General features: G+C 43.9%; 1 protein-coding gene across 2 annotated transcripts; it reads right to left on the reverse strand.

Moving 5' to 3' along the window:
* Window positions 1-585: 585 nt before the first annotated feature.
* On the reverse strand, window positions 586-23,921 carry LOC136770957 (carnosine synthase 1-like). 2 transcript variants are annotated; one of them, XM_066723434.1, is made up of 9 exons: window positions 23,688-23,921; window positions 17,730-17,966; window positions 14,621-14,710; window positions 13,080-13,576; window positions 12,207-12,411; window positions 5,727-5,809; window positions 3,101-3,329; window positions 2,342-2,604; window positions 586-1,879 (listed from the first exon to the last, which is right to left on the reverse strand). In XM_066723434.1, exons 1-9 carry the CDS (start codon window positions 23,839-23,841, stop codon window positions 671-673), a joined length of 2,967 nt encoding a protein of 988 aa, XP_066579531.1. In that variant the 5' UTR covers window positions 23,842-23,921; the 3' UTR covers window positions 586-670. The 2 variants fall into 2 exon arrangements, with proteins under 2 accessions (XP_066579531.1, XP_066579532.1); XM_066723435.1 differs by lacking the exon at window positions 23,688-23,921 and having other exon boundaries at window positions 17,730-18,279.
* Window positions 23,922-24,168: the final 247 nt, after the last annotated feature.

The following is a 24,168-nucleotide window of genomic DNA, read 5'->3' on the forward strand; positions in this document are numbered from 1 at the left end:
AAGCACAAGCAAGTAATCAAGATTTAATTCAAGTAAATAATTTTGCATAATGTGGTGGGGTGGCCGGGAATGGAGGATCAGAGAAACCACAGGTGCAGAAAATATGTTTATTAAATAAACACAAATTAAATGTGCACGAGGGCTAACCAAAAACAAACTTATCACAAATGAAAATACACACAGGCTGGACCAAGTCTTCACTGTGGGACAAGAACAAAACACCAAACCAAACAAAAAACAGCAAGCATCAAAAACTTGGCTTGATGCTAGGTTACAGCAAGTTACAGCAAATGTATGAAAAAATTGTATAAAGTACTTTTGAACAAAGAACTTTAACTGCAATGCATTTTTCAAACTGACTTTCCTCCCATCTACAGATATCCGACATTTTGATACATTCAAACTCTTTCACCATAGCTGAAAGAAACTGAAGACCTCCTGAGTGTCTCCAGAACAGTGATCTTCCACTAGCCTTGGAACTGCAACACTTATCACCACTCAGGGGCCAGATGCTTTTTGTAGGGTGGGCATTTTTATGTATTATTAATTAATCAAATTAGACCTTTAGAGAACACTACATAATCTTAATACTAATAAGGAAACCAAAATTTGTCTTCATATTTTCAGTTGAGCTTTATTTAGACTGGATAGACTTCTGCATTCTATGTTTTTACATTAGGGGGTCTAGGAAATATTTGAATGGATACTCATTAGAATCCAGTCCAAGGATTTTGGAGACAATAAGGAGTCTCTTGAAGACTTCCTCCTTGCTGGGGCTAAAGCTGGAAATGTTAAGGGAGACAACTTCAAAGTCAGGTTTGCTGGAATCATCTCTTATCATAGAACTATGGATAATTCCATTTATCTCCAAGTGTTTTAAAGTTGCAGTGAATGAAGGGTTTTCTAAAGCCTGCAGATACTGAGTCAGGGGGGTTGATAGCCCAGCAATATGGCCCCTGGGCTCTGGGGTCCAAGCATGCGGTCGGATATCACAGGCAATTAGAAAGCTAACCAGAATTAGGTCAAACCCGTAGACAGCCTTAATCCAGGCAGGCAAGTAGATCCCACCTGTTCTTGGGTTGATCTCTAAGAGTTTTGGGCCTGTTTCAGTCATTTTTAAGTCAACATTGAAGACACCGTTCTTCAGGCCACAGTAGATACAGCTCTGGTAAGCTGCAGTGACTAGCTGGTTCACCTTCTCAGGACAGAGCTTAGAGGGCATTATGTGTGATAAGTTCAGAAAGTAAGAGGATCCAGAGGGCCCATAGTCAGAGACAAATGCAGCCAGTAACTTCCCACTGAAGATGATCAGGTCAACAACATGCTTCTCCCCACCCACATACTCCATTAGCATTACTTCTGGACTAATTCCCCTAGTGATAAGTTCTTCATGTTGTATGCCGTCATAGAATTCCTCACATTGCTGGAGATTCTCTACTATTTTGACACCTAATCCGCCTTCACCATATTCAAGTTTCATCACTGCTGGAAAATCCACTTTCTCTATCACCTCTTGAAGTTCTGCTGGACTGATGACTTGCAAGGAGGGCACTGTGTAGAGTGAGACATCAGGGAAGTGCTGCAGACTGTGAGCAACTCTTCCCAAGTGCTGCTGGGTGTGACTTTTCTTTTTGGCAATGTTGATCACTTCAACACCATTACTAGGGAGACGTAGCTCTTGGCACACAAGAGATGTCAGAACAGAAAAGTTACAAACAAATGTTAAGCAGCCGTTGATATTCAGGTTTGACTCACATATAATTCTGGCTATATTTCGGGCATGAGCTTCATCTTGTGAGTGATCAGTAAAATTGTAATGCAGAAATTTCCACACCAGGTGGTTTGCAGGGTGATCTGATTCGGGGTTTACCAAGATTACCTAAAAAATAAAAAGGGAAATAAACAAAAAACAATTAGGCAGAATGTACTAACCAAGTGGTTCTAACCAGTATAATTGAACAATAATTTGTTCTTGTTTTGCAGTGGTTGTTATTTCTTTCTCACATTAAGAAAAAAATATTACCAGAGTCTGATTAATTTGAGTAAACAAAATTATCTCATTTTAATACATGACCTTATAATAGTATTTCTATTATGTATTTGTTTGTTACCCTTTAATTACAAATGTTATTGTCATGGAGGGAGCTGGCACTCAGTGCCAGAAATTGAATCCTGATATCTCACATACCAGACATGCACACTACCACTCTCCAAAAAAGGTTGAGACCTGAAGGACTTGTTGTATTTGTCTTCCTTAGATTTGCTCAGAGGCTGTATACAATACAGTTTAATTTAGTCTTCTAAAGACAGATCTCAGGCTTCAGATGTCTATACAATTTACCCTGATGTTTTGCTTCTTGGCTGTGTGCCACACGGACATCTTCTTGGACTCGCCTCCTCCGATTACAAGTATTGTCTTCCCGGCTATGAAGAAGGAGTGGGCTCTTTGGCACATGGTCTGTAGGAGGGGTTCCACAGTATGGGCCAGCCTTGGGAGCATCAGGAGACTGAAGGCTGTGCTGTAAACCCCTCTGTGGTGGGCAGTCAACCTCAGGAGAAGAGGGCGCAGTTTTCCATCCTGCTGAATCAGTGCAAACTCCACCCCTGAAGAGCAACAGCACCAACAAGCATGACAGTATTGCATCATACAATGCATGCAATTTTAAATAACTTTAATAGGGGCATTGTAATTATATTGTTTTCTGTCTTGAAGCTGGAGCAAGCAAACTTTGTCCCCATTACTTTATACATTGAAGAAACCAGAATCTAAACTTAAAATCTAACTCTTCACATAAGATACTGCAATTATGGATGGACGGACAACAGGGTAGCTAAGTGAACATCTTCAGCAGTTATTATATTAATTATATTATTATATTGCATTCACCATGTAGTGGCACATTATAACATTACAAACAAACAATATGATAGTTATGTATCAAAGTTTCAAAGTTGTAGCATCTACTAATTTGTGCCATTTTCTAATTGTGCTCTCTTTCTGAAAAAGTAAAACTTCTCTGGCAATGAACCAGATTCATATTAAGATCTATTTGACTACCCTTTAAAAAAGATTGAAAACTAGATGCCATAATAGCAGTACCTATCAGATCAGTCTGAGCTCCAGCTCCACCCTTGTCCTGGTCTGAGAGCTGTGACTGGTTGTCCATGACAGCCTGCATAGCTGCCTCAGCCCACTGTTTAATGATCTGCTGAATGGCAGTGAGGTCGTCTTGTGTGAAGCCCCACTCCTGCAGAGTGACCTCCAGAGTCTGCAGCACAGTGGGCCTTGCACTGGCTGGAGCCTCCGCCTTATCCACCCAGCACACCACCTGAACACAACAGAGCACTGTAAGTAGTAATATTATGTTAGTAAAATATTATAGAAGTAGTAATATTTACTGCTGGTCCAGGAGGGCTACAATGTTGCAAGTTTAATATGAAACTGAAAATCCTCAATAGATGAAAACAGTTCAAGTAAGTCATTGTGAGCTCATGAAGGATGTTTTCACACACAAGCAGAATATCTTCAATCAAAACCTGTTCTTTTTTATGTGATTTTCATTTTCTGCATCAAGCACAATTCTTGCTTATTTGTCTGTGTCTACACTGACTTAATAAAATGAACATTTTATAACCTATTTTGGTCAAACAGTTTTTGAGATGCCATATGAATACACAATGCCATATGTGAATATAGTTATAAACATGTATTTTTTTTTATTATTCTTTGAACAAATGTTTTTAGCAGCCTATTTCCACTATTCACTACGGAAGTGTATTAGGGTCACGTAGGAAGTGTTTTTTTCTTTGTCTCTCTCAATGAGGGGGCGCACGAGGGAGTTATATTCTAAGAAATAAATTAGAATTACTGAGATTAAAGTCAAAGTTCAATTACTTTTAATAATATGGCGATCTTATCAGCAAAGAATTCTTGGAGTAACTTGGAATCTCTGAAATTCTGATTTAAATCTCCTAAATTCTGACTTCAATCTCAGAAATTCAGACTTTTTTCTCAGAAATTTAATCTAAAGTTTTCTTAAAAATTCTGACTTGTTTCTCCAGTTGTGCCGGTTGCTCCAGTTGTGCGGCACTCTTGCACAGGCCATGGAGTGCAGGGGGAGGTCGTCAGGGCGGCGCTCTTGGGCTCTCACCTCCTCTTTCTTGCCACTGCTCGCCCCCTCCTTGCTGAGATGCCGGCACAGGGAGCCAAGCTCCACAGACAGGCAGCATGACACTGCCATCCTAGCCATCAACACCAGGATGGACCAGATTTGCACTATTCTGACCCCCCTGCCTCCTCCCCTCTATGATCCGAGACTCCGCCAGTGCACACCGCACCACTGGAGTCTAAGGGGAGCCTCTCTGCCTGGTCTCCGGACACCTACGAGGCTGGAGCCCAAGTGGCTCACCTCTGGAACACAGAAAGCTTGCTGGCCCTTTACCTGGCCCAGCTGGCTGAGGCCCCGGATGCAGGTGCCACCTCACCAGAGACCTCACCTCCTATCACAGAGATAGTGGTGGTGGCTGACCTGCTGGTTACCATCATGCGCCACAGGCAACCGGGTGCTCCCTGGCAGCCATCGTAGTGGCATGCTGTCAACTTTCACTGTCCCAGATGAGATGTGGCCTTATGGATGCACCCATATCAGAAGGGTTCATATTTGTTCCTGCCGTGGATTTGATGCTGTCACGCACCCTCTAGGAGACCTCTGCCACCAAATCAGGTGCCTACACAGGCCAGCTGCACTGCTCCCAGGCGGCCCATGGCGGCCTGCACCTAGAGGAAGGACAGCTTCGGCTCTGTTCCATCATAGCAGTTCACCTCCCTGGCCTGTCCAACACAGCAACGGACCTCCTCTGTCGTGGGAGGCCTCCCGGTTTCGGAATGGAGCCTCCTCCCACTAATGATCGAAGCAGCTGTGGAGCTGCTCCGGCAGGGCAGAAGAGGATCTATTCACCTCAGAAGAGTCCACCCACTGCCCACTATGGTTCTCCGTTGGAGACCGCTCAGGAACCCTGAGGATCGACACACTAGCTCACACACTGTGTCCTCTACATGTTCCCACAATTCCCCCTTCTACCGATTGTCCTGGAGAAGATCAGGTGAGAACGAGTGACAGTTCTGTTGATAGACAGACTCGCAGACTCTGGTTTGCGGACCTGGTCTCTCTCCTGGATGGAGAGCCCTGGGAGCTCCCCCTCCAGGCGGACTCGTTGTCCCAGGTGCAGGGCATGCTCTGGCACCCCAACCCGGGCATTCTCCAGCTCTGGACCTGTAGTAGCCACTATTCAGTCAGCAAGAGCTTCCTCTATGAGGTCACTTTTTCCTACCGCTGACGGATGTTTCAAACTTGGTGTCAAGACGGGGGTCATGACTCAGTTACCTGCCCTATCAGAGTCATTTTACAATTTCTGCAAGAGCTGTTGTACCAGGTCAAATCCCCATCCATGCTCAAAGTGTATTTGGCTGCCATCTCTACAGGTCATGTCCGGAAGGATGGCGAGCCCCACTAGGAGTCACCCTAGATCCTGCGCTCTCCTACACTCAGCACATCACCACGCTGACACACACCTGCAGATTGTTCCTGAGCACCTTACACAGAATCCGACCTTTCCTCACCAACTACTCAGGATAAAGATGGATCATGCCTGGACCAAATAAGATTTGTAAGATATCTCCCTGTGCTTCGGCACCTTGTTCAATATTGTTCTAAATCATACTGTACCTGTGATAGCTGAGGCTGATCATCTGCAGCACGGCATACAGTGGCTCTGATGTGGAGAGCAAGCTTTCTTAAGACCCCAGGAGCTATATAAACAAAATCAAATATGAAAGCCATATCAGCTTTTTACTTATAATTAACAGGTTGTATAGGACAAATATTTTAATTAAGAACTTCAGGCAAACAATGTTCTATACTGAACAAAAATAAACAAAACATTTACATTAAGATTAAGTGTTGGTCCCATGTTTCATGAGCTGAAATAAAAAATCCCAGAAATGTTCCATACACACAAAAAGCTTATTTCTCAAATTTTGAGCACACATTTTATATCCCAGTTAATGAGCATTTCTCCTTTACCAAGATAATCTATCTACCCGACAGGTGTGGCATATCAAGAAGCTGATTAAACAGCATGATCGTTACACAGGTGAACCTTGTGCTGGGGACAATAAAAGGCCACTCTAAAATGTGCAGTTGTGACATCACAGATGTCTCAGGTTTGGAGGGAACATGCAATTGGCATGCTAAATGCAGAAATGTCCACCAGAGCTGTTGTCAGAGAAGTTACCATAAGCTGCCTTCAATGTTGTTTTTTTAGAATTTGGCAGTACATCCAACAGGCCTCACAACCGCTGGCCATGTGTAACCACATCTCCACATCTGACTGAGACCAGCCACCAGGACAGCTGATGAAACTGTGGGTTGGCGGAAGAATTTCTGCACAAACTGTCTGAAACTGTCTCAGGGAAGTTTATCTGAGGCTTGTCGTCTTCACCAGGGTCTTGACATTCCTGCTGTCACCAGCCAATTGCATGTTCTCTCTCAACCTCTCAATCCATAGATTAGGGCCTAATTAATTTATTTCCGTAAATGACCTGTAACTCTGTAAAATCTTTGAAATTGTGATGGTACCTTCAATGGCACAGTCTCCTTCGTCTCTATCCTGGGGCATGTGCCCACTACTTCTGCACCAAAATCACCTGATGTCCCTTTGTCTGCCCTCAAAACAATAACGATAGGTTGAGTTTGCAACCCTGGTTATCTGAAAAAGGAAGCACCGTCCAAGGTTGAGGGGTTTCTGCACACTTCCATAGGAACACAATCGAAACGTCACTCTATCAAAGCTGCCATTGGCCCCTGTGCTTGTCACTCAGAACAGGTCCCTTCCCACTTCCTGTTCTGTAAAACGTGACGTCAGCGCAGGTTCGTCCTCTTTTGCCGGGAGCCAGGACTCCCGCGCGACATTGCAACCCTTGGGCAGTACTTCCTTTTTCAGATAACTGGGGTTGCATATGCAACCTATCGTTATCTTTCAAGTCAGAAGCACTGCCCAAGGGGGAGGAGAGAGGACCGTAGTCACGCTCTACTGGGAACTATCTGCAATCAGAATATACAAAGCGGGGCTACAGAGGTTAACTCTTACGCCCTCCGCTTACAAGAGCAAGGCCGGCTGCTCTACTAGTGCAGCTAGGAGCGAGGCCGTAATCGACTTGGACAATGTCTGGCATGGGCAATCAAGCACTTGTGTGGCCTCTGCACAATATCATGGCAGTGGACCCCTGATCCAATAGGAGCAGGGCCACAGACCCAATGAGAAAAATACAATATAATACATAGCTGGCTAGTCAACAGAGTAGCCAAGCTGAACAATATACAATATATACATATCGCTTGACAGCAAGACCTTCATGCTGTCAGCGTGCAGCACAAGAGCATCCAACTCAACTAAACAGTACAGAGTGGAAGAGCTCCATTGTGCTGACAATTTAGATTTCGTACAAACTAACTATATACACCACGGGGCGCAGGACAGAACTCATGCGTCGCCCATGGAACACAGGAGCAGTTGAGGCCTGCTGGTTAGACCGTCTAACGCAGGGCAACATTAGCTCTACTGTGCTGATAAAGGAACTATATACACAGCAAGGCAGCAAAACTCAAGCGCCATTAGCTGTGAACAGTGGCAGTGAACTCCATTCTACAATTTTAGAACGGAACCACAGTCCTGCTGTTTAACACATATTACATATATACACATATATAGATCACGGGTTGCAGGAGCTGGCTCACACACGTGGAACACAGGAGCAGTTGACACCTGTTGAATAACGCAGCTAACGCAGGGCAACTACAGCTCTTACGTGTGAATAAATTAACTATGTACACAGCTAGGCACTGGAGAACTCAAGTGCCCTCTGCTGGAGGACAACAGCAGCGGTCCCCTGCTCTATGGCGTAATACAGCCAGAGCAGGCCACAGACCTGCTGACCAATATACAGAGCGGGGTACAGACCAAATGCATGCACCACCACAACACAAGTATAATGAATTAACTATATACAAGGTGGCCTCATAAGGCATGACAAGCCCTGGGAACACATCGACAGGGCTGTCTGTACATCCAGGAGCAGCTCGCGTGGGTGCTCGACTGGAAGGCATAGTCCGGTGGAAGGGAAAGACATGGTTCACTAGCTCCCTCAGGAAGCACTTACAGGGGCAGACTGGGAGAGGAAAAAGGCAGGAGCCAGAGCCCGTAGGCTACTGGGGCTCGACTGCAGCCAACACCGGGTTCCCAATGGAAGGGGCCGGTCCCGTCACATCCAACCTGCAGAACTGGGCAAATGTAAGCGGCAAGGCCCAAGCTGCAGCCGCACAAATGTCTGCCAAGGGGGTACCTTGAAAAAGGGCCCACGATGTGGCAAAGCCTTGAGTCGAGTGGGCCACCAGGTGATCAGGCACCGGGGTCCCGGTGGACTCGTAGGCCATGGTAATGGTGTCCACAATCCAATGCGAGAGGCCGAATGAGTGGCGAATGTCCTTAGCGCGTTCCAAATAGCACCTGAGGGCCCGCACAGGGCAGAGCAGATGAAGCCGACTCTCTTGCTCTGAAGCGAAGGGAGGAGGATGAAAAGCCATCAACTCAATAGGCCTGTTGACATGGAATGGAGACAGCACTTTCGGGAGGAACACAGGGTTAGGCTGTAGCGTGACCCTGGAGCCATCTCCCGCAAAACAGACACACGCTGGGTGTACGGACAGGGTGTGTAACTCGCTCACGCGTTTTGCAGAGGTGATTGCCAGCAAAAATGCAGTCTTAAGTGACACCAGCTTCAGCTCAGCTGAGTTCAGTGGCTCAAATGGGGCTTGGGAAAGTGCATCCAGCACTACATCAAGGCACCATGCGGGCAGTGAAAGGGTTCGAGGAGGCCGCAGCCGTCGGGCTCCCTTTAAAAACTGCAAGCCAGGAAATGAGACCCAGGAGGCATGACATGCGGAGATGGCCCTCCAGATACACTTTGAGTGTGGACGGGAACTTGCCCTGGTCCAACAGCTCTTGTAGAAATTGCAATATGCCCCTGATGGGGCATGACCGCTGTCTTGGCACCAGGTGCTAAATGTCCGCCAGCGGTAGGAATACTGCGACCTCGTAGAGGGAGCTCTCACCGACTGAATAGTGGCAACTACCGCGTCCGACAGACCCCAGGCAATCAATCGCTCCTGCTCAGGGGCCAGGCCCAGAGCTGGAGGAGGCCCGGATTGAGGTGCCAAAGCGTGCCCTGCACCTGGGACAACAAGTCCGCTCTCACTGGGAGCTGCCAAGGCTCTCCGTGGAGGAGGGCGATCAGGTCTGCGAACCAAAATCTGTGAGGCCGTGGGGCTATCAGCAGAACTGTCACTCGTTCTCTCCTGACCTTCTCCAGGACCACTGGGAGAAGGGGGAATGGTGGGAATGCGTGTGGGCTAGCGCATTGAACCCTAGGGTTCCTGAGTTTTGGACAGAGAACCATAGTGGGAAGTGTATGGACTCTGCCGAGGCAAAGAGATCCACATCCGCCCTGCCGAACCGGCTCCCACAGTTGTTGTACCACAAGCGGGTGGAGGCACCATTCCAAGACCGGAGGGCCTCCCCAAGAGAGGAGGTCCACCACCGTGTTGGACAGGCCTGGGAGGTGAACTGCTCTGATGGAGCAGAACCGTGGCTGCACCCACAGAAGCAGACGGCGTGCTAGACAGTACAGTCTGCGCGACCGGAGACCTCCTTGCCTTTTGATATAGGCAACCACCGCTGTGTTGTCCGTCTGAACCAGCACGTCTGTCCCGCAGAACTGGCAGGAAATGAGACAGTCCAAGGAGTACTGCTTGTAACTCCAGGATGTTGATATGCCGTCCACCTGCCTCGGACTCCACATCCATCGCAGACTGCTCCCCAACCCTGCTTGGAGGTGTCTGTCATCATTACTGCTCAATGGTAGACTGGCCCCAGGGGCACACCAAGGGTCAAATTGTGGGGGCTCCGCCACCAACGGAGTGCCTTCCAGCACGGCGGAGTGACTGTGACTCGGCAGGCTCGATTGTGGCGAGGGTGCATCCTGAGAGACCTGAACCACCACTGCAAGGCCTGCAGCCGCTAGGAGACCCAGGAGCCTCTGGCAAAGGGACACCCTGACACAAGCTCTCAGGCGGAAGAGGGAGAGACATGTATATATTGAGGCAACTCTCTCTGGCACCAGCGTGGCGAGCATGGCAACGGAATCGAGGCTCAGTCCGAGGAACTGTGCCTGCTGAGTTGCTGCTATCTCCGAGATAGGGGGCAGGTGGGTGATGCACCATGTTGCTTCGAGGACTCTGCCAGCTGAGCCAAGTACAAGGCCAGCAGGCTTTCCGTATTTCGTAGGTGAGCCACTTGGGCTCCAGCCTCATACGCCCTCCGAAGCAGTGTCTCCGTGATGCTACACTGCCTGTTGGGGCAGGCCAGGTCGCGTGGCTCTGCGGACAGTGGAGGTAGGGAGACGAGCGCGGCTATGGTGGAATTTACGCGGGGAAAATCCACCAAGTCTGCTTCTGCTGCGCCCTGGGTCCTAGTATAAGTCTCCCCTCTCCTGGCTAGGGCGGGAGCTGTTGCCGGATGGTCCCAGGTGGCCCTCAGCTCATCAAGGAGGTCAGGCAGCAGCGGGAGGGCCCGTGTGGGCCACTGCGCACGCTGACCCCTCTCGAACCTAGAGCGCGGCGGGGCAGGATCAGAGGACCTCAGAAGACTCAGAAGAGGGTGAGGGAGCCCGGGGGCATCCAGGAGATCCAGGACCCCCGAGGACCCCCTGTCACTCACCGGAGTGGGGGATCTCTGGACCTCCGAGCGCGCCCGTAGCGGTCCTGGAGGTCGCAGTCAAACTGTGCCCGCTGTCGGTGCCCAGACAGACGGGGCATAGGACCTCCCTACTCCAGGCGGGCAAGGTGCGCTGGCCGCATGCGGCACAGTGGCGGGGGCGAGAGGAGCTCATCGCCGAGCCAAGCGCACACACGCGTGCACAGGGAAACGTGCAGCAAGTGGAGCGCCTAGCGGGCCCGCCGCTGTAAGTGCGTCTCCACCAGACAACGTTTATATACACGAGGGCACTGCGACACAAACCACACGCAACCTTGCTGTTGCCGGACTGAACACTGTGTATACCAAGCACCAGGTGCTGGATACAAGCGCCGCGTAGGCGGGGTCCTTGGGGGCCGAGGGTAGTAGACCACCAGCCATAGCGGGATCTAAACCGAGGCACGCATGCATGGATTGGGAGGGCTAGCAGTGGTCGTTGTCAGCGAACTGAGAGAGCGAGATCTCCTACAGCCGCAGCCGGGGGCTGTAGTGCGGGCGCAAGCCAGTGGAGGAGCACCTCACGCGGGCGAGATCTCTTAAAACACACCGAGGCTCAGACCGGGCAACTGGGCCTCGGATTTAATGCCACTGCTAGCGCTCCTGTTGTGGAGGAAAAAGCCCTGTGGACAAAAAACCAACACAGCAAGCAGTCAGAATATATAAGACACTATATAAACACAACTATTATTTTTAAAGTGTGCTATTCGTAGCCGAAACTGAAACCGAAAGTGCACTGGAGCCCCGGAGAGTGGACGGAGCAGAGTCGGATTAGCTATCAATAATAATAACTAATATCACAAATAGACACAGACAATAATAATAACGGTGGTGACAGCAAAGCCGTGAAGCCAACCAACCGATAATAATAATAATAATAATTGTTAATAAAACAATTAGGGTCTAATGCACAAGACAAGACATGAAGAGCTCACGTTCTCGGGTCCAGGTGAAGTGGCAAAAGAGGACGAACCTGCGCTGACGTTTATAGAACAGGAAGTGGGAAGGGACCTGTTCTGAGTGACGAGCGCAGGGGCCAATGGCAGCTTTGATAGAGTGACGTTTCGATCGGGTTCCTACGGAAGTGTGCAGAAACCCCTCCCCCTTGGGCAGTGCTTCCGACTTGAAAGATAACATGGCCTTTTGTAGCTTGAAATATTTGTATATTGTATTTCTCTTTATGAACAGAAATGAATACACAACTGTATCTTTCAGTCATTTTCCTAATTCTTATTTTGAAAAGTCAATGCAAGGGTTTGTGTGCTTTTGTCTTTGCATCAGTGCTGTACATCCTGATCTGAAAGTGGAAATTTGAATGAAAATGAAAGGCTTTGATTTACCTTGATAAGTTACGCTCTGTTCCAGCTTCAGTGGTTTCTGAGGCTGGACCGACTCATAAGATGCTGAGATGAGAATGGACTCTCCTTCCTGGATCCTGGGCAGGAGAGCTAGTGTGGCACTGAGGACTCCTTCCCTGTCGCTCTTCACAAGGGTCGTCTCGTTATCGCAGGAATACCAGCCCCCACCAGAAGGCTGAACGATAACCTACAGAGTTAAAGTCAGAAGTGCTGGACAGTTAGGCCTCAGAAGGCTTGTGCACCATTTCCACATTCAAAACAACACCCCACATGTTTTGAGTTCATTGTTCAGTTCCAGACTGCTAAAGAACCTGAACATGCCTACATATAGCTACATTACTTTCTACTCTTAGAGGCAAAACATACCAATATGTTCCCACACATAGACATTCAAAATTCCAGTGCAGGAATTGTGCAGGTCATATAACAGTCAAGTTTTTGGTTTTACTGTAAAATCTGCAGTTTGCAATGTCAGCTCTAGAAGTTTGAGAATATCTCTGTGCCAGTGCCTTATTAACCCCTTCATTTTCAGCATTATTGATTTTCATAGTGGTTACATATCAATTTATTTTAGAGTAGCTAATATTTTGGACATCTAGCTCTCATCACTTTGCCCATTAGGTTGATATTGTTGATAATAAGCTGAAGTTTGTGAAGTACAGTGTGAGGGGATGTTTATTTTTCATTCAGCATTTTAAACATCTTTTACTGAAAGCTATGTTTGGGACAAGATAAAACTATTTATCTTAATTATATTCTATTAGCCTCTATTGATACTGTCAGCTTTTTATTGATTGAAACACTTTCTGGATTAGGTTTATTCAGCATCTTGTATCACACAGGAAACACACTTACTTCATGGCAGCTCTGTAATTCTGGATGTTGAAGAAATGTGTTGATGGCTCCAGGCATAAGCTCTTGCAGTTGTTCTTTCAACTGGACAGAAACTACTGTTATGCTGGGGTGTGGGGGCCGGGATGTGGGGAGAGGGTGGAAGGAGAAGGCCAGGGTTTGGGGTATGCCCACCCCTTTCTGGGACAGCAGCTGGCGAGTCAGTAGCATGTTTTCAGTGATCCTGCTCAGCTGTGGAGAGCCACAGGCTGGACAGTCCAAATCTGCCTCCAGTTTGCTGTCCAGGCATGGTCCCTCTTTATCCTGGGCTTGGGTGCTGTAGCTGTCCAATGAGCTCAGGAAGTAGCTGACACGACAGGGAGGTTGGAAGGAATCAAGGTAAGTGTGGCCCCCTTCTTCAAAAGTGATCGCTTTATGGACACGGAAAGAGAAAAGCCCAGGGTGCTCAGGGGAAGGGATCTTGGAGAGCCACGTGGAGGACAAGCAAAGCAGCATGTGGCCTGTGAAGACGGTGATACAAGACATCAGGCACCATTTTGGGGAGGGCATGAAAGGTGTGGTCTCTCAAATGGTACTTCATGTGCTTTTGTTCCCCTCTATCTAATCCCCAAGCCTTTGATTAAATGTTGAGATGTTAATTGTGTTGTTGGTTCAAATTTTTATCTGAATTTAACATATTTGTTCTTCGTTGTTCTCAATTAATTCAAATAAAAGATACCAGTTTTTTTAGATTGTTCATCTCAGGGTGTTTAGGTTGAAGTATGCATTTAGAAATTAAAATTAAACTGTTCTCCTGCCCCAAATAATATATAATCTTTATTAGTGTTTCCCCATTGAATGAACATTAATATCCAAAATAATAAGTACGGGCCACAAACAAGTGAACTAATTGGGTGGTTGGGACATTAAATTCTTGTGCAAATTTTGAAAATCTTGACTTTCATAGGTGGTCATATCTTTTCACAATAATATATAAAAAGTCATAAATAAGTACGTATGCATCATAATACATTGTTAATTTAAGCTACATCGATTAATTGGTAACCATTATTTCACATAAACAAAAGATTTGCTGTATCAAACTCTACCTAACTTTTTCCTTCTGTATTTTTTTTTATATGAAGTGGAATCTCTGGTGCTTCTCTTTTGCCAGTTATTATAGAAGGGATAAGCACAGGGAGAATACTTAAAGTCAGCAAAACTATTAAAGATGCCATCGAATGCAACTGAAACAACTGGAGGGAAATGTGAGTTGCGCCGTGTCAAGCTGTATTTCCGGATACTTTACAGCTGACTGAGTCGTACCGTACAGTTTCCAATATAACAGTATTGCTGTGCACTATATTATGCCTCTGAATAACGATAATCCTAGATGTAGTGTCACACAACAAAATAACAAATAAAGTAAATGGAATAAGTCATGCATTAGCAGATGACAGTTTTTGAAAATGAATTGTTGTTAAGGTGAATTGAAAATGCAGGAAGCTGGTTATTGAAGGTTTGTGAGAAAGGCAGTTATTCATAAGTTATATAATTAAACCTACCAGAACAGAGCCTGCCACCTTCCAAGAGAACAGGGAGGTACTTATCAGGTGAGGACAGAACACAGATCACCAGTTCAGATGTTGTCAAAGCTGCATAAAATAATAACTTTGTTATTGATATAAGAACATAAGAACATAAGAAAGTTTACAAACGAGAGGGGGCCATTCGACCCATCGTGCTTGTTTGGTGTTCATTAATATCTAAGTGATCCAAGGATCCTATCCAGACTATTTTTAAATGTTCTTAAACTTTCATCTTCAACCACATCGCTGGGTAGTTTATTCCAGATTGTGACTACTCTCTGTGTAAAGAAGTGTCTCCTGTTTTCCATTTTGAATGCCTTGAAGTCCAATTTCCATTTGTGTAGCCCGGGTGCGTGTGTCCCTGCTGATCTGGAAAAGGTCCTCTGGTTTGATGTGGTCGATGCCTTTCATGATTTTGAAGACTTGGATCAAGTCCCCACGTAGTCTCCTCTGTTCCAGGGTGAAAAGGTTCAGTTCCTCAGTCTCTCAGTAGGACTTTCCCTTCAGACCTGGAATAAGTCTGGTTGCTCTCCTCTGAACTGCCTCTAGAGCAGCGATATCCTTCTTGAAGTGTGGAGCCCAGAACTGTCCACAGTGTAGTGTAAGGTACACTTATAAATTTCAATTTAAGAAGTGAATTTATAGTATCACCTTATCACGAATCCTGGAATCTTGTAGAACTCAATTTCTGTAATAATTGGACGCAGACACCAATTCCAAAGATATAAATTGTCAAATTTATTCAAAAACAAAGACTAAATGTAGCACTACACTAATTATACAAAAGGGAAGAACTAATTAAAATTCAACTCTAGATCAACAAATCAAAGACAAATCACTTCCGTGACCAAATCAAAGACCATGGGATCGCATATGATAACACAAATCGTTAAACAAAAAAGGTTATAAACACATTGACTACAATACCGGTTAGTAAGACGAAGGGGAGTCTCTCGTTAGTATTATTAGTCAGACATTAAATAACTACGCAGGTTAGTATTTATGTCAGGTAACTTCTCGTTATATATATATCAGTCTCATTTACGTTTAGGTGCCGAGAAAGATCCTATCATTATTTGTTACCACAATTTCCCTTAACTGATTATTATTCAATGATTAAGGATAGGCAGGGCCACCAATAATCTAATGTCTATTAACTTGTGTAAATTTCAGACTAAACAGTTAAACAGGAATGAGAAGATATTTCTCGGCATTGACAGATTTTATTTCTAAAATTATCAACAAAACAGTTTAATGCAACACACATTTATATTTAAGAAAACTAAATGATATTACACATTCTAGAGTTATGAATCACAGATTAACATTTCTAATTGATTTCTCAAATGTCATGAATCATGAACTCCAAACTGTTAAACTTATCTGAACTTCGTCGCAGAGAGGCCTCTCTGTCTTCGGGCTCAGATAACAGCACACGGCACGAGGTCCGTGTGGTTTGGAACAAAGGCAGTCCGGTTCGGCTTTGTCCAAGAACTTCCACTCAGTCGATGCACCTGGAAGTTGGGGTTTCACGAATGTAGAGTCTTTTCCAAATAGATTTTCCACTGGTTTGAAGGCTCCAAGGTTGTGCACAAAATCTTCTTTGTAAGCAGGGTTCCACCGTAGTTACTTGAAGACGAAGTCTTTGAGGAAAGCAGGGCCCTGTTCGTTCCAAGGGTCAAGTTTCTTAGGACTCAAATAGCTATTTAAATGACTGACACTTTCGTATTCAGTCGACTTAGTCAATTGTCCAGCTGTAAAACTCCACTGATCAGGTGGGCACAGGCGGGCAGCGCAGTCTGTAAAGTTCTTTATTTAATAAAGTCCTTTAAAAGAATTCTTCGTACGGCCCAATCTCCTTCTCCCAGTTTAACTCTTCTGTTGAGACTTAAGATCAGGAACCTTGATCTCTAGGATTTCAACCTGCCGACAACGTTCACAAATGAAGCCTTCTTGGATGAGTTCATCCAGGAAGCCAATCATTCTGCAAACCTGACACTGTAGTGGCCACATGCTTCTAAATGTTACTTTTTTTTTGTTTGTTTCTTTACACTTCTCTTGGTTCCTGCTGCTAGTCAACTGCCTAACTTCTGTCAGCGAGCTGTTTCTCAACAGCTACTTTAAGTAACTTTTGTCTACCTACCCCCAATTTACACCTAACTGGCCCCACCTGGCTCCTCCTGCAACAGAATTCCTGCTAGTCCTAGACAGAACCTCCCTTCTACAACCTGTTTACTTTCACCAACTCAGCAGCTGAACTGAATTGACTTCAATTTAGGCAAACTACAGACAATGCTAACGTCAATTTAAGGCAAACTTAAAACAAAATGAGTAATGCTAAGACTATTCTGAAACTAGTCAAACAACAAGATGGCTACCTCTCACCTGTACTCTCCTGTCTCTCTCTGTGGCAACTTGTAAATACTTCAAGATATGCCACATACAATATCATCAGCAGCACTAAACACACATTACAATTTTAATCACTTACTTTACTGGTCTGGGCATCATATCTGTTGTGATAAGCCTGCACCCCTTCCTGTTTTATCAGGATTTTCTTGTACTTTTACTGCCCTGTTTTAATAAAGGCAGTTTGTACTTTTTTCCCCTAGGATTTTAACCTTTTAGATTTTTGTCAGTGATAAGCATACAAACCTGTGCTGTTGGACATTGTGTTTTTCTATTTAGTGATAAATTAAATATTATTGATTGTTTGGTCTTGTGTGTCCTGGAGATCAAAGAGCTTGCCATGGGGAGTGGGGTGCAAGAGTTCCTCTCCTCTCATGTAATAAAAAGGAGGTGGCGCAGTCGGAGAATTAATATTGCGGTAGAGTAGCAGCTCTTGCACACAGGGGTGCTACTGTAACATATGCAATCCTGGTTGTCTGAAAAGGAGAATAACTCAGAAAGGCAAAATGGGAATTGAGCAGGGGCCTATGTTCAGTTTTCAAATACATTTTCACCATGCCCATTATGTTGGAAATGAATCTACTCCCTTTTTTTCACATAATATGGGTTGCATGCACAACATATTGTTCCCCTCTATTCTGGCTCCATAGACATGACATTTCTGAGAGCCAGTTACCTCGTGGTGTTGTGCGGTCTCTAGTCTCTGGCAGCCCCAGCTCCAGTAGTATCTGCTGTAGAGAGTGGTACAGCTGTAGCGCTGACTTGTCGTCCTCCTGCTGAAGATGAGAGCCATCTCCCCCATCGCGGCTCAGATGCTCAGCCACATTGTAATAAGAACCCTGAACTGTTGCTTCATGGTCTTTCTTTGTGTCTGCAGTCTGTTGCATCCTGGTATTGGAGAGAGCCTGAAAACCTTCAATATAGCAAAATATATACCAGTTTTGTTTCTACTAAAACAACAACAAATCATACTGATCCTTGATAGGTCAAGACCAACATCCTTATAAGTCTGATGTTAATGTGTGCCTGCATTAATCCAATATACTTTTATTTGAAAGTGTTTCTTGCAAAACCATAATAAATGCAAATAATCATGAGTGTTCACAGTGTTTGTATTAGCTACAGTGATAATACAACCGTTACATTTGTAAAAGCTTATAGGCCTAAATTGTAGATTTCAAAATCAATCAATACATTTTCAAGTTTCATTATAATCAAATTATTTGTATGTCAAGTATTTCAACATTGTAAATTGTTGTGATTATTATTATTAGTAGAATTGTTGTTTTTGTTGTTGTTGTTCTTCTGTGAAATGCAGGGTTTGGGCACAGGAAGTCATCTAGTCATCACCTAGAAAAGGCAAGCAGGAGTGCATGCAACTCCCCCACCCGCTTAACCGACACAATAGCAAAGGGATCAAAGCCAGAGCTGCAGTTGTGAGAGTGTTGTAACTCATTTTATTTATGTATGCACTCTTAGAACTAATGTGTCAAATTGAAAACAACTCTGTGTTAAAATTAAAAAATGTTTTTGTGCTTTGATGAATTTTAACACAACATTGTGTTGTCCGTGAACAAATGTGTTAAATTTAACACATTAGTTCTAGGAGTGTGAAGCATTGGAAAGGTTAACGATTCATAATTTAACAATGTTTGAAATCCACAGCAACAGGATAACATAAATCAGTCATCAATCTATTTAAATATAGTATAGCACATGGAAGCATCTCAGGGCACTGCGCAATTTCTCCATTCTATCAATTAACGTTAAGTACCCAATATCATATTGTTAGGATATTGATTAGCTGTTTCTACGTATTATATCTTCATTAAAGTGTATTAAAGAAAATGACAAGGGCACTTTTCAGGGATCGCTCTCTCTGCGTGTGTGTGTGTGGGGGGGGGTTGTGTGGCAGACTATAAATGTTTCAACTCTTATTTTTAATGTTTAAACATTTACTAAATTAAAATAAATGTAACATCCTTACAGGCTAACAAGGCTAACTAATTGTACCAGTAAGATGATGAGAGATAGTGTTTTGATTAATGTGCATGTCAGCCATATCAGTAATTTCAAGCCCTATTCCTCAATGTTTGTTGAGTAGGAACTACACCATATATATTTCATATTCATAATATTTTTGTGATGTACACCTGAGCAATTTTACAAAAAACGTGACATTTTAATATTTCTTTAGTAGGCAGCATATAGTACTTATTGTTTAAGGCTCTCTCATGAATAATAATTACTTTTGAATATGTCTATTTAGGTGGACATCTGCATTTTTAAATTACATTCAACAGGTTAATGTTGGGTGGTTGAGTATTCGCGGGCCGGTCTGGGAGGTTTTTTAGTGCCAGTCCATCCCTGACTACTCATATATATATACACCGATCAGTCATAACATTATGACCACCTGCCTAATATTGTGTAGGTCCCCCTTTTGCCGCCAAAACAGCCCTGACCCGTTGAGGCATGGACTCCACTAGACCTCTGAAGGTGTGCTGTAGTATCTGGCACCAAGACGTTAGCAGCATCCTTTAAGTCCTGTAAGTTGCGACGTGGGGCCTCCATGGATCGGACTTGCTTGTCCAGCACATCCCACAGATGCTCCACTGGATTGAGATCTGGGGAATTTGGAGGCCAAGTCAACACCTTGAACTCGTGATTCATCAGACCAGGCCACCTTCTTCCATTGCTCCGTGGTCCAGTTCTGATGCTCACGTGCCCATTATAGGCGCATTGGGCAGTGGACAGGGGTCAGCATGGGCACCCTGACTGGTCTGCAGCTACGCAGCCCCATACGCAACAAACTGCAATGCACTGTGTGTTCTGACATCAGGACCAGCATTCACTTTTTCAGCAATTTGAGCTACAGTAGCTTGTCTGTTGGATCGGACCACACGGGCCAGCATTCGCTCCCCATGTGCATCAATGAGACTTGGCCGCCCATGACCCTGTCGCCGGTTCACCGTTTTTCCTTCCTTGGACCACTTTTGATAGGTACTGACCACTGCAGACCGGGAACACCCCAGCTGCAGTTTTGGAGATGCTCTGATCCATTTGTCTAGCCATCACAATTTGGCCCTTGTCAAAGTCACTTAGATCCTTACACTTGCCCATTTTTCCTGCTTCTAATACATCAACTTTGAGGACAAAATGTTCACTTGCTGCCTAATATATCCCACCCACTGACAGGTGCCATGATAACGAGATTATCAGTGTTATGCCTGATCGGTGTATATATACATATATATATATACAGTGAGGGAAAAAAGTATTTGATCCTCTGCTGATTTTGTATGTTTGCCCACTGACAAAGAAATTATCAGTCTATAATTTTAATGGTAGGTGTATTTTAACAGTGAGAGACAGAATAACAACCAAAAAATCCAGAAAAATGCATTTCAAAAAAGTTATAAATTGATTTGCATCTTAATGAGGGAAATAAGTATTTGATCCCCATTCAATCAGCAAGATTTCTGGCTCCCAGGTGTCTTTTATACAGGTAATGAGCTGAGATTAGGAGCACTCTCTTAAAGGGAGTGCTCCTAATCTCAGATCGTTACCTGTATAAAAGACACCTGTCCACAGAAGCAATCAATCAATCAGATTCCAAACTTTCCACCATGGCCAAGACCAAAGAGCTGTCCAAGGATGTCAGGGACAAGATTGTAGACCTACACAAGGCTGGAATGGGCTACAAGACCATCGCCAAGCAGCTTGGTGAGAAGGTGACAACAGTTGTTGCGATTATTCGCAAATGGAAGAAACACAAAATAACTGTCAGTCTCCCTTGGTCTCGGGCTCCATGCAAGCTCTCACCTTGTGGAGTTTCAATGATCATGAGAACGGTGAGGAATCAGCCCAGAACTACACGGGAGGATCTTGTTAATGATCTCAAGGCAGCTGGGACCATAGTCACCAAGAAAACAATTGGTAACACACTACGCAGTGAAGGACTGAAATCCTGCAGTGCCCACAAGGTCCCCCTGCTCAAGAAAGCACATGTACAGGCCCGTCTGAAGTTTGCCAATGAACATCTGAATGATTCAGAGGAGAACTGGGAGAAAGTGTTGTGGTCAGATGAGACCAAAATCAAGCTCTTTGGCATCAACTCAACTCGCTGTGTTTGGAGGAGGAGGAATGACCCCAAGAACACAATCCCCACCATCAAACATGGAGGTGGAAACATTATGCTTTGGGGGTGCTTTTCTGCTAAGGGGACAGGACAACTCCACCGCATCAAAGGGACGATGGACAGGGCCATGTACCGTCAAATCTTGGGTGAGAACCTAATTCCCTCAGCCAGGGCATTAAGAAAGGGTCGTGGATGGGTATTCCAGCATGACAATGACCCAAAACACACAGCCAAAGCAACAAAGGAGTGGCTCAAGAAGAAGCACATTAAGGTCCTGGAGTGGCCTAGCCAGTCTCCAGACCTTAATCCCATAGAAAATCTGTGGAGGGAGCTGAAGGTTCGAGTTGCCAAACGTCAGCCTCGAAACCTTAATGACTTGGAGAGGATCTGCAAAGAGGAGTGGGACAAAATCCCTCCTGAGATGTGTGCAAACCTGGTGGCCAACTACAAGAAATGTCTGACCTCTGTGATTGCCAACAAGGGTTTTGCCACCAAGTACTAAGTCGAAGGGGTCAAATACTTATTTCCCTCATTAACATGCAAATCAATTTATAACTTTTTTGAAATGCGTTTTTCTGGATTTTTTTGTTGTTATTCTGTCTCTCACTGTTAAAATACACCTACCATTAAAATTATAGACTGATAATTTCTTTGTCAGTGGGCAAACATACAAAATCAGCAGGGGATCAAATACTTTTTTCCCTCAATGTATATATATATATATATATCATACTTACTGCTATAATTGTAATTGTGGTGAAATCTGCAAACAATCCCAATACATGCAAGTTACCCATGCGCTTTTTGAAAGGCAACCTATATCCTCTGTGCAGTGAGCTTGGGCTGTGACAGGGGTGGGTAAAGCGGGTCACAGCACACTGGAACTTTGCTATAAGGCTTTTGAGTGCTGTTCTGCCTGGTGGAGAGGTAATGTCCCTTAATCCCTTTAGGAACTCTTTTCAAATGGAAAGATACACAAATACAGAGGGTGCAATTGTCAGATCTGTCCACAAAGGGTCGCCATATTACTTTCTATGTGTTAAAATAATTGAAGAAATTGGCATCAAGTATTTGCTTCATTGTGCTATACCAGAAATACTAGACACGTTTTGTGATTTTTCGTGTTCTGGATTGAAGTTTCTAATTGAAATGTTCTTGAAGTGAAAAAATATTTAATTATATCAGGAATATCTTCTCAATTGAACTGTAATGCAACCTGTCTCTGAACATATCAGGTGTCAAACAGACTGGGAGACTGAATGTGAGGGGATACAGGAAAGAAAAGAGATTGGAGTCAAGTCAGTGGTGTGAAGTAGGTGCAAACAATCAAGCCAGTCCTTCATATACAGATGTCAAACGGCTTTATATTGATGACCAAAGTGATGTACAGGGTTATCTTTTTAATTGTGAATACTACCCAAAGGGGATGTGACATCACTCGATACCATGGGGAATGCACAATTGCATTGTCTAACAAAGCTGCTTATAGACTGCCGTGCACTGTCACTCAGACAGACCCCTCCTCTGCCTTTTTCTCTGTTTTAATACGATTAATTCAGCAAAGCATTGTATTGTTATATAGATTGCTAATGAAACTCTGGGATCATTATTGTTATATTAATATTAGTTGCTCCATGACACAGGGCTCTAGTAACTATTTTCAGGCTATATACAACATTTAGCAGATGAAGTATGAGATACGCTGCTCACAGTATTTGGTAGTGTTAAATATATACACTTGGTTTTACTCCAAACGTCACTAGATTTAAATTATAATTATTGATCAATCGGTTTTATTATGTATCATAATACATGTTATATATGTTAGGTGAATCTGCCATAACTGATTTGAAACGTTTTAAAATGGCCTATGTATACTTCTCACATAATGAGGTAAGAATGTTCTTCAATTAATCTCTTAGAATATATTTATATTTCATGTAATTATTTGCTGCTGACATTTATTTTAATCAGTGCTATACTGGCTTTAGATCACAAATTACTCACCACTGGAACACAAAGTCACAAACAAAACTGAGCTCCTTCTATGAAAATCACATTGTCCACATTTATTACATTCTACCCTGATTATTAAACTTTAAAGATTATGTATGTGTGTATTGTTTTTTTCTTACAATTATTTTTTTCCCACTTGCAATAAGTCTAACATTTGCTTGTTTGTATAATCCCAAATACAACTGAAATATATATATATATATATAATATTGCATATAATTCAGTCTATAATTACATTTTCTGGAAAAAACTCTTATAACATCATTGATTGCATTAAAAGCCCATATTAGTACAGCCCCGATGGAAATAGGAACTTTCCCCGAGAATAAGGATATAAATATAATGTTCTAATTTTCTATTACTAACTGTAAATCCTTATTGACACCTCAACACTTAAAATTTAAAATAAAATATTCAATGTATAGTGTATAATTCAAAGAGTTTGTTAGAAACAATCACCATACCCAGTGGCCTTACCTGTAGATGCTGGTTTGGAAGTAGAGGAAGTTGAAATGAATAAGTAGCATGTGTCAACCACATTTATATACCATCTGAAAGCCACAGAATCAGTTAACGCTGAAAGTTGACAGTTCCTTGAATACGTAGGTGATTCCCACAGTAGAGCACTCATATAACCTTGAAGAGCTTCATGTGTCCATTGTCCATTGTGAAAAAGGTCACTGGCTTACTATGCTACTGTACTGTGCCATAGTTGATACCCAGAAGAACAGTGTATGATAAGAACCAGTTTTACCAGCAGTTGTGGACTAATACACAAACCCCCCTATCTTTTTTTTTTTTTTTGTAAATCGAAAATAAGTGACAAGATATTAATGTAGAAGTATATTATCCCAGTTTAAATATACAATTTTTCTTTAATCTGAGTCCCTGCCCCCAATACAATTAGTCTCTGTACTTACGTGTGTAAGTATGTTTGAACCTCTCTTGCTCTGTATGA

Source organism: Amia ocellicauda, chromosome 2 (genome assembly GCF_036373705.1).
Source record: "Amia ocellicauda isolate fAmiCal2 chromosome 2, fAmiCal2.hap1, whole genome shotgun sequence".
In the NCBI taxonomy this organism is placed as follows: Eukaryota; Metazoa; Chordata; class Actinopteri; order Amiiformes; family Amiidae; genus Amia; species Amia ocellicauda.

Coding starts and splice junctions, on each gene's coding strand:
- LOC136770957 (XM_066723434.1), bottom strand. CDS start 23,841: ATGAGTGCTCTACTGTGGGAATCACCTACGTATTCAAGGAACTGTCAA. Junction 17,967..23,687: donor TTCCAAACCAGCATCTACAG/GTAAGGCCACTG, acceptor GCTATATTGAAG/GTTTTCAGGCTCTCTCCAAT. Junction 5,810..12,206: donor ACAGAGCGTAACTTATCAAG/GTAAATCAAAGC, acceptor TTGTTTATATAG/CTCCTGGGGTCTTAAGAAAG.